Source organism: Hylobates moloch, unplaced genomic scaffold (genome assembly GCF_009828535.3).
Source record: "Hylobates moloch isolate HMO894 unplaced genomic scaffold, HMol_V3 SCAFFOLD_4, whole genome shotgun sequence".
Classification (NCBI taxonomy): Eukaryota; Metazoa; Chordata; class Mammalia; order Primates; family Hylobatidae; genus Hylobates; species Hylobates moloch.
In genome coordinates, this window is record NW_026652279.1 from 157,767,345 (window position 1) to 157,777,731 (window position 10,387).

Below are 10,387 nucleotides of genomic sequence, written 5' to 3' on the forward strand. Positions count from 1 at the left end.
GTGCCCTCCCGGCACGCTTATTTACAAGTGGCAAGCCCTAATCATGTCTTTAATTTATTTCTTATTTTCCTATAAGACATCAGCTCCTGGAAGCAAAGATTGTGTATTATTCTTCAATATCCCCTCAGTGCTTGACACAGAATAATCAAACAGCAAATGTCTGATGAATGAATAGGTGGGAACAAAACAGGGTCAAATATTTCCAAATGAAGAATTGAAAAGATGATTAAACATAGTAAAATTAGAGAACATTTTTTCTCCTAATGCAAAATATTTTCCTGGAGAGGCTGGAACTCAAATAATCAAAATGATAAGCATGATAGTAAAAATGCCTAACTAGGGCTATCCCAACCATCAGCCAGCGCGGATTCTTTCCACCTGGGCCCTGGTGGCACACCTAGCCTAACATTCTTGCTCCTGCTGGCTGGCATTCCCAGAGGATAGGCTATACATGGTGTTTGATGCCCGTCAACATGGAAGTGCAAAAGAGACATTCAATGCCCGTCCATGGAAGAGCGAAGAGGGGCATTCTCCAAGCAACCCCGCTAATACAGTGAACTCCTGTTTGATGCTGGAAGAGATCTTGAAGTTCAACGGTTCGGGGGGCCCTAGTATATTGGATGATGTGGCTGAAGTTGAGAAGAGAAAAGGCGATTCCTAAGTTACGTAGCAAGAAGGCTACCTACCCCCTAGATCTGGAGATACAGACAAACGCTCTTCGCAGGGATAGAAACTATTTTTAAGCCACCTTGCTAAGCGCTGGAGGGCAGGATTGTAATTGGATACAGGGAAGTGACAACGCTTCAGTAAGTCGCCTCCATCCCACGCTAAATAAGAGGCACTGGACGCCTGGGCGACAGAGCGAGACTCCGTCTCAAAACAAAACAAAACAAAAAGAGGCACTAGGCTGTAGGAGAGTGGTGATATTTCTGGATCCAGAGAAGGCGGCCACAACCCTCCTGGGGCAACAACCCTCCCGCCGGGCTGGTTTTTTGGAACCTCTGCAAACACTTTCTCCTGGGTCAGTTTCCCGCCAAACCGGGACAGAGGATGTCCAGAGGTCCCGGGAGTGGAAGCCGCTGTCCCTGTGTCCACTGGGAAGTGGGCGAGGCGGGATGCTGCTGGCCAGGCTGCTCGGGGCGAGGACCCGGGAACACTCACTTGGTCGCTGGGCCTCGGAGGGGTGGGAGGGGCGGGGCGGTGCGCAGCCTCCCCGGGACAGGTCTGCAGTCCGGGACCAGCCAGGCTGCACAGGCACGCGAGGCGCACGTCCGCCTCTCCGGGACTGCCAGGTGAGCCGCGCGCGATCGGGGAGCGGGGCCCACCGGCCGGAGGGAGCGGGTATGGGGGACCCTGCCCTGACCCGGGAGCGGAGACGCGAGGTGCCCGAGGAGAGGGGGAAAGAGCACCCCTGCACGTCCCTGCAGCAGGCAGGGTCGGACGGAGCAGCGCCCCCTTCTTCTTTGGAGGCAGCAGAAGCACCCCAGATCCTGTGGCGGGAAGCAAAGTTTCATTTTGGGGAACAAAAAGCCCAGGGCGGGAAGACTTTTGACTTAGAGAGAACTGGGGGAGTTAGGGATCGCTGATTTCATCTCATCCTTTTTTTCACACCCAAGCGAGGGGTCTGGGAGGTGGGCAGGGAGAGTGCTTAGGAGACAGAGTTAATCCCTCACCCCATTGATCACCGCCCCGCTGAATGTTCTCAAAGCTCACGCTGCATCGTGGTGGACTGTGTGGTGTTGGAAACGACCAAAGACACTGCCCCACCCCCACCCCCAACAAGCGAGGAACATGTTTTCCCTGAAATGTCTTTCTTCTCTGTCTTGTTTTTTGTTTCGTTGCTATGGATTCGTGAACTAGCTTGTAAAGGTCTCTAAACCTCTAACTTGTATGTATAATATTTGCGTGTCCATGCATCCATTTTTCTGAAGCGAGCTTTCAGAAGTTGTATTTGTTTCTCCCGAAGATTAAATAGGCAAAACCATATCTTTGGGCTGCATCAACATGACCTCTTAATAGTCTTCAGGGAAACTGAGTTGCAGATTCTTATTTAACGAATTGGGGATTGGCCGGGTGTGGTGGCTCACGTCTGTAATCCCAGCACTTTGGGAGGCCGAGGCAGGTGGATCACCAGAGGTCAGTAGTTTGAGACCAGCCTGGCCAACAGGCTGGTGAAACCCTGTCTCTATACAAATACAAAAAATTAGCCAGACGTGGTGGAACGGGCCTGTAATCCCAGCTGCTCCGAGGCTGAGGCAGCAGGATCCCTTGAACCCAGGAGGCAGAGGTTGAAGTGAGCCAAGATCATGGCCACTGCACTCCAGTCTGGTTGACAGAGCAAGATTTCGTCTCCAAAACAACAACAACAGTAACACAAACAAAAAACAATAAAGTGGGGATTGAGGGAAGAGTCTTGAGGTTCCCAGAAGGGTTGAGGAGAAAGATTCCTTCAGGGACCAGGGAGGACAGCACTCACCCAGTCACAAATTTACCTGTGTTAAGAATTGGTCTGTTTTCCACCAGTATGAAGTACAATTAGTTTTCAAATATGTAGACTGGGAAATCGAAGTGAGTCTTTGTGAATGAAAGGTCTACTTAAGTTTCTTTTTGACAACCCAAAGTGACCCCAGCTTCGGAGCTTCCAAGGACTCTGGAGAGAAGGTAACAGATGAAGTGTTCCAACTGTGCACCTCCCTCGTCCATTGGCATCTTGGGAAAAGGAGGAAAGAACCAACCGTGACCTCAGCATGGGAGCAGAACGAGAAAAACCCAGGGAGTCTGGGGGAGAGGGAGGAGAGCTGGGAGAGGTACAGGCATTGTTGGATAAGGAGCTTCACTTATCCAACAAAACTGATCTGGAAAACCAACAGGCACCTTAGGAAAATCACATTTCCTCATTAATCCCACTTTCCTTGTTCCCACCAAATGGACAGGAGTACTCTGCGGAGGTGAAGTAGTATCTGCTGTCACTTAACTGGCTAGCATTTCTGATCCTGCCTTCTTTACCCACAGAATCTTGGAATCCCAATCTGTGAGGTTCCTGGGTGTGCTGGCATCAGGCCAGCAGTCCACGAACGGTGCGTTACCCAAATAATGACATCCTGCAGCTAGCCTCAAACAATCACAGCTACTTTCCAATTTCAGAGAAAAAAAGGCTAAAATTGTAAGCTTTTTCTTAACAATTTTTTTATTTCTTAATTTTTGTGGGTACATAGCAGGTATATATAATTATGGGGTACATGAGATATTTCGATACAGGCATGCAGTGTGAAATAAGCACATCATAGAGAATGGGGTATCCATCCACTCAAGCATACATCCTTTGTGTTATTAATACAAACAATCCACTTACACCTTTATTTAAAAATGTGCAATTAAGTTATTATTGACTATGGTCACCCCATTGTGCCATCAAACAGTAGGTCTTATTCATTCTTTCTACCTTTTTTTTTGGACACATTAGCCATCCCCTCCACCAGTCCCCCACTACTCTTCCCAGCTTCTTGTACCCATCCTTCTACTCTCTATGTCCATGAGTTCGTTGTTTTGATTTTTAGATCCCATGAATGAGTGAGAACATGCAACGTTTGTCTTTCCATGCCTGGCTTTTTTCACTTCCCATAATGACCTCCAGTTCTGCCCATGAGGTTGCAAATGACAGGATCTCATTCTTTTTTATGGCTGAATAGTACTCCACCATGTATAAGTACCACATTTTCTTTATCCATTCATCTGTGGATGGACACTTAGGTTGCTTCCAAATGTTGGCTATTGTGAACAGGGCTGCAACACACATGGGAGTGCAGATATCTCTTTGATATACCGACTCCCTTTCTTTGGGGTATATACCCAGCGGTGGAAATGCTGGATCATATGGTAGCTCAGTTTTTAGTTTGCTGAGGAACCTCCAAACTGTTCTCCATAGTGGTTGTACTAAAATTATAAGCTTTTTCTTCACAAGTTTATTCCAACCTTTGATGCTGGCTTTTATTCATGCTGAACCTAGCTTAGTTCACACTTATATTTTTGGTTATGTTAAAGCTGAATACATCATCATTTCTTGCTTGCAAAGAACCCATTGGTTTCAAGTGATTTGTAACCTCCTCACGTTTCAGAACTACTGCTGTAGAAAGAGAAGAGAATATACCCAGGGTTGTGCCACATTTGTCTTTAATGTCCTTTGAGTTGAAATGATTTGTTTGTGGACCATCTGGTGTTCTCAGTTGTGGCAGTGAATTGTACTGGACCCTGAGGCTAGCGAGGAAAGAAACAGCTTCATCCTACCTGCTCACAGCCCAGACCGGTTTTTTGTGTGCTGTTCTTAACATCACACGTATTTTGTAAACTCATACTTTTATGAGGTTTTATGGAACAGAGATTAAGCTTCCTAGTCAACCCCTCCACCCTTACAGTTGGCTAATCAGTCTTCATTCAATCCTAAATTGAACTATTGTTTTTCAGAACAATAAGGCAGTTGTTTCTACCTATAACCCATCTTTTCCTGATAGAATTATTGTTTAAAATGGTCTCCATAACATGGGTAAGGGTTTATTCGGCAATGACAGGAATTGTAATTTTGCTTCCTACTTTAAAAGTCATCAAAGACCCAAGCTTGCTCTTTTTTTTTTTTTTTTTTTTTGAGACAGAGTCTTCCTGTGTCACTCAGGCTGTAGTACAGTGGCTCAATCTCGGCTTACTGCAGCCTACACCTTCCAGGTTCAAGCAATTCTTATGCCTCAGCCTCCCAAGTAGCTGGAACTACAGGCACGGGCCACCACACCCAGCTACTTTTTTTTGTATTTTTTATAGAGACGGAGTTTCGCCATGCTGGCCAGGCAGGTCTCGAACTCCTGACCTTGGGTGATCCGCCTGCCTCGGACTCCCAAAGTGCTGAGGTTACAGGCTTAAGCCACTGTGCCTGGCCTAAGAACCAAGCTTTTTTTTAGAATGATAGTTGCCACTTCAGTAGCCCTTCAGTACCATATAAGTTTTGCTGATGTTACTGGTTGTTCTTTAATGCATTCAGCAAATATTAATATTTACTGCACACCTTCCATGTGCCAGCCCCTGGGGCATGAGGTGACTTGTGTTTTGCTTTCAAGGAGCTGACAAATAAGCAGCTTGGACTTGAATTCCCTCCCCTTCTCTTCCTCTCACTTCTCTGTTGAGGCAAATCCCAATTAGAATGAAATAACTCTGGAGAATTATTTTGGGCATTACTAAAACTACCTTTACTTCATTGCTCCAGAAGCAACATTAGCTACTTAGTGGCCTCTTGACATAATCTAAGAACTGTCTTTGGGACGTGCTGCTTCTGGGACTCCTTGGCTGTGACTATTTTCTTTTTTTTTTTTTAATTTTATTATTATTCTAAGTTTTAGGGTACATGTGCACAACGTGCAGGTTTGTTACATATGTATACATATGCCATGTTGGTGTGTTGCACCCATTAACTCATCATTTAGCATTAGGTATATAGTTTAAGTGACTTCCTGCTCCTTATGCATGAGTCCATTTAAGACGTTCTGCCCAGGCAGAAGCCATCCACTGTGGTTGCCTGGCTTCAGAGCACTCTCACTGGTCAGCAGTCCCTGACTCCTATGACCTCCGGTGCTGTGTAGATGATAGTTCCATGAATAGCACTTTTAACATCTATGTTGCATTAGGTGTGATAAGTAATCTAGAGATGATTTACTGGAGGCTGGGCATAGGTTACGTGTAAATACCATGCCATTTTATTTTTATATCAGTGACGTGAGCATATGCGGATTTTGGTATCCTTGGGGGTCTGGGAACCAATGCACTGCAGATACCAAGGGACAACTCTACAGTGTTTGATTTATTGAGCTTTCTGAGATATTCATCAGCCTTTTCCTGTCTTCACACTTGTTGTTCCCTCTATTATTTAGGGTAATCCTGATGAAAATCAACAAAATACACATGAAGAGGCAGCACTGAGAGGTAATGTGCTAACTGGTCTTTGTGATTACAGGCACTTCAGATTTCCCTCTTGCCTACTCATTGTGAGATGCAGCCCAGCCCTGCAACAAGACTGCCACAGTCGTATCCTGGCTCACCCCTAACTAGCGGTTTGACCTTGAGCACATCACTGCCTCCTCTGTGCCTCAGTTTCCTCTTCTGTTGAATGGGGATGATCACAGCACTACCTCCCCATTTGTTGTGAGGATTAAATAGATTCAAATATGTAAGACACTTACAGTAGTGCTTTGTACACAGAAGGCACTATTATTTCTTATTAATTCCTAGTTTTCCTTTCCAACTTCATCTCCCAATATCCCATAACCATGCTGAGTTCCTTACAACTCCCCCAGACCTCCTGGAATAAGTGAGATTTGGAAGAGTATACTCAGGGCAGTCAAGAAGGACTGATTCTGCTAATTTAGGATTTGTCAAGTTGGGTTAGTTTGAAATATACCTCTGTACTCCTCTCAGGAAATGCTGGATAGTGTAGATTTAGTATCAGATAATAGTAATAATGGTGGCAGACTCTGATGTTTCCTCCTTCCCTTGTGATCTCAGTAGTCTTGTACCATTCATACATCAAATGACTTAGCAACTAACAATCACCTAATATTTTTTAAGCTTTTCTTATGTGCCCAGTAGTGTGCCAAGAGTTTTTCTTCCTATTTTTAACATACTATTGACAGCTCCATGAGGTGGGTTTATATTTTGTTAAAATAATTTGCCATGTCCACTTCCCTAGTAGACTGTGACAGTGGCATATACATCTGTGTGTGTTATTCAGTTTGTATCTCTAGGACTTGACAGAGGACCCAATACAGAGTGGGTGCTCCAGAAATGTGGACTTGGATGCATTTCACCAACAGCTATTTACATCCAAATAATAAGCTAATTATAACTCTTCTTCTAGATGTTCTTTTCTCATTGCAAAAATTCACCATCAAAATGTTTAAAAACACTAATAAGCAAGAAGAAGGAAGTTAAAATTGCACTCCTTCCAGCCCTAGAGAGCTTAATCAACTTGCTTAGGAACACACTACTAAATGGCTAATCTGAGCATCAAAATCTAGCCATCTGGCTTCAGGGCTCAGCCTCCTGATGGTTGCATTATACCACAGATCCCGCCCCATCCACCCCAACACATACACTCCCCTGCACAAACAAATTATGTTAGCTATTAAAAGGAACTGGAAGAGTGGAAATGTGCAATTAAATCTACCACAAATACAATGTTGCAATGCGTGCAATCTATATTTTTAAAATTTACAGTATTCAGCGTTTTCCTGTCTTCACACTTGTTCCCTCCATTATTTACGGCAATCATGATGAAAATCAACAAAATACAGATTGAGAGGCAGCACTGAGAGGTAATGTAGAAAGGGAATGGCTTTTGAGTCAGACAAACATGAGTGTGGATCTCAGCTAAGCCCCTAGATGTGTTACCAGAGACAAGCCGCAAAACATTTCTCAGTCTTAGTCTCTTGTAAAACAGAGGTAATAAGAAACACTTTTCAGTATTTTGTGACATGTAGAAGTAAGTGATGGTGGTGTGCATCACACTTGGTTAATAGTAAGTCCTGTTGTTAAGTCTCTTATGGCGATACCTTATGGCTTCTCCAAATGGTGACCTTGCCAAATTGTTTTCCAAAGCGACATGTGGCTTTTTTCTCCCAATCCCTCATTTTAACTCTCATGAAAATTTAACTTTTATATTTTTATTAGATGCATTTAGTAACTTGCCTCATAGCCATTTTCTTGGAAATTCAATTTCTTCTCCACAGGGTCTCTTTTGAGATTAAAGAGAGAGAAGTGGCAAATTTAGGATGTTAGAACAATTTTCATTTAAAAGTAGATCCTTGTTTTTATTACCCTACCATTAATGTTTTCTGTTTTCCTTTATCAGCGAGTTACTGCTCATTTGATTCCTATTGCCAAACTGAACTCTCGTTTTCTTGCAAGATGAAAGGAGACAACCATGAATGAGCCACTAGACTATTTAGCAAATGCTTCTGATTTTCCCGATTATGCAGCTGCTTTTGGAAATTGCACTGACGAAAACATCCCACTCAAGATGCACTACCTCCCTGTTATTTATGGCATTATCTTCCTCGTGGGATTTCCAGGGAATGCAGTAGCGATATCCACTTACATTTTCAAAATGCGACCTTGGAAGAGCAGCACCATCATTATGCTGAACCTGGCCTGCACAGATCTGCTGTATCTGACCAGCCTCCCCTTCCTGATTCACTACTATGCCAGTGGCGAAAACTGGATCTTTGGAGATTTCATGTGTAAGTTTATCCGCTTCAGCTTCCATTTCAACCTGTATAGCAGCATCCTCTTCCTCACCTGTTTCAGCATCTTCCGCTACTGTGTGATCATTCACCCAATGAGCTGCTTTTCCATTCACAAAACTCGATGTGCAGTTGTAGCCTGTGCTGTGGTGTGGATCATTTCACTGGTAGCTGTCATTCCGATGACCTTCTTGATCACATCAACCAACAGGACCAACAGATCAGCCTGTCTCGACCTCACCAGTTCGGATGAACTCACTACTATTAAGTGGTACAACCTAATTTTGACTGCAACTACCTTCTGCCTCCCCTTGGTGATAGTGACACTTTGCTATACCACGATTATCCACACTCTGACCCATGGACTGCAAACTGACAGCTGCCTTAAGCAGAAAGCTCGAAGGCTAACCATTCTGCTACTCCTTGCATTTTACGTATGTTTTTTACCCTTCCATATCTTGAGGGTCATTCGGATCGAATCTCGCCTGCTTTCGATCAGTTGTTCCACTGAGAATCAGATCCACGAAGCTTACATCGTTTCTAGACCATTAGCTGCTCTGAACACCTTTGGTAACCTGTTACTATATGTGGTGGTCAGCGACAACTTTCAGCAGGCTGTCTGCTCAACAGTGAGATGTAAAGTAAGCGGGAACCTTGAGCAAGCAAAGAAAATCAATTACTCAAACAACCCGTGAAATACTTCATTTACTTAACCAAAAACAAACACTTGCTGATACTTTACCTAGCACTCCTAAGACATTCAGGATGTCCCCCTCAATGGAACTCCTGGTAAATACTGTGTATTCAAGTAATCATGTGCCAAAGCCAGGGCAGGGCTTCCAGTTCTTTGCAATCCCTTTATTGAGCTCCTCCATTGGGGAGATTTAAGAATGGGATGCATGCATATCAGCAAAGTATTCAGACATAGTATTACAAGCTATTGGAACTCAGAGGCATCTTAGAGAACATCTGTTCCCACAAACTTATTACATATACATGGAAACCAATTTCTTACCCTTGCCCTAGATCGCTCAGTAAATTAGTGCCAAGATAGGAGAAAACCAATCTTTCACTCATCATTTCATGCTTCTCTGCACTCTGGACCTACTTGTATTGAACCATTAGACAATTCAAACCACGACTTTATCTTTCTTAATGTTTATTTTTTACATCTCAGAGCTCTACAATTTGTTTCCTTCAAGCTTAATTTTGAGATTATAAAACTGGGTTTAGCCAGTTCTGTATATTACTTCAAGCCAGTAAGATACCCTTGAAATAATTCAAGGACGTCCATGCAAATAGCTGAAATTAGTACCTGCAATATATTTGGAGTATTATGTCTTTATTGTTGTTAAACATTTTTATTGAATTTATGAAAATTATCAAATTGTATTCATCATTATTAACATGTCCTGGGGAAGGAAGGGAAACTTTCTAGGACAGAAGTCACTTTCAGATATCATGTATATATTGGGTGTTCAATCATAACTAACACTGTTTTGATTTTTGTAGGAAAATATTTCAGGAAACACTAATTCTCTTTAGACTCCTTGTTCTTTTATGACTAAAATGAACATATGTCTATGTGATAGCTAAAGATATTTTCGAATTGTATGTGTGCTTAATTATCGGTAAGTATAAATATTTGAGAAAACACCTGGTCTGGATATTTAAAACCCTCATAAACATGTTAGTACAATAAATAAACTTATTTATAATTATGTAATAGGCTGTTTGGTCATATTTTTCTGTGAAAATTCAGTTTTATCACTATTATATTTACATGCAACTTATTTTCTCTATGGTTAGGAACAAAAATAAGTTAAGAATCAATAATATTATAGAATAAGGCTGAAATAGTTGACTTACACAGAGGGAAGGGTACCATAGAAATTCTTCCTGATGTTCCAGTTCTTCTAGGACATGACATCTGACTTAGACTTAAGTGAGGATATTCATCAGGAACCTCTCCAGAGCAAGTTGAGAGAAGGAAGAGGAAGCCAATGGATCTGAACATGAACTTTTCTGGACAATGGTGCTTTTTGCAATCCCTACCTTCTGAGCCATCTTCTTCTGAGCCTTTCTATAACATGTGGAATAAGCTATTTCAC

At 42.9% G+C, this 10,387-nt stretch overlaps 1 protein-coding gene across 5 annotated transcripts; it reads left to right on the forward strand.

The window, feature by feature from the left end:
• The first annotated feature begins 858 nt into the window (after window positions 1-858).
• On the forward strand, window positions 859-10,002 carry OXGR1 (oxoglutarate receptor 1). 5 transcript variants are annotated; one of them, XM_032149193.2, is made up of 4 exons: window positions 859-1,021; window positions 3,013-3,163; window positions 5,910-5,961; window positions 7,886-10,002. In XM_032149193.2, exon 4 carries the CDS (start codon window positions 7,958-7,960, stop codon window positions 8,969-8,971), a length of 1,014 nt encoding a protein of 337 aa, XP_032005084.1. In that variant the 5' UTR covers window positions 859-1,021; window positions 3,013-3,163; window positions 5,910-5,961; window positions 7,886-7,957; the 3' UTR covers window positions 8,972-10,002. The 5 variants fall into 5 exon arrangements, with proteins under 5 accessions (XP_032005084.1, XP_032005087.1, XP_032005086.1 ...); XM_032149196.2 differs by having other exon boundaries at window positions 7,942-10,002; XM_032149195.2 differs by lacking the exon at window positions 859-1,021 and adding an exon at window positions 1,114-1,292.
• Window positions 10,003-10,387: the final 385 nt, after the last annotated feature.

What these genes read in the sequence shown, in the direction of transcription:
- OXGR1 (XM_032149193.2), top strand. Translation starts at nt 7,958, where the DNA reads ATGAATGAGCCACTAGACTATTTAGCAAATGCTTCTGATTTTCCCGAT.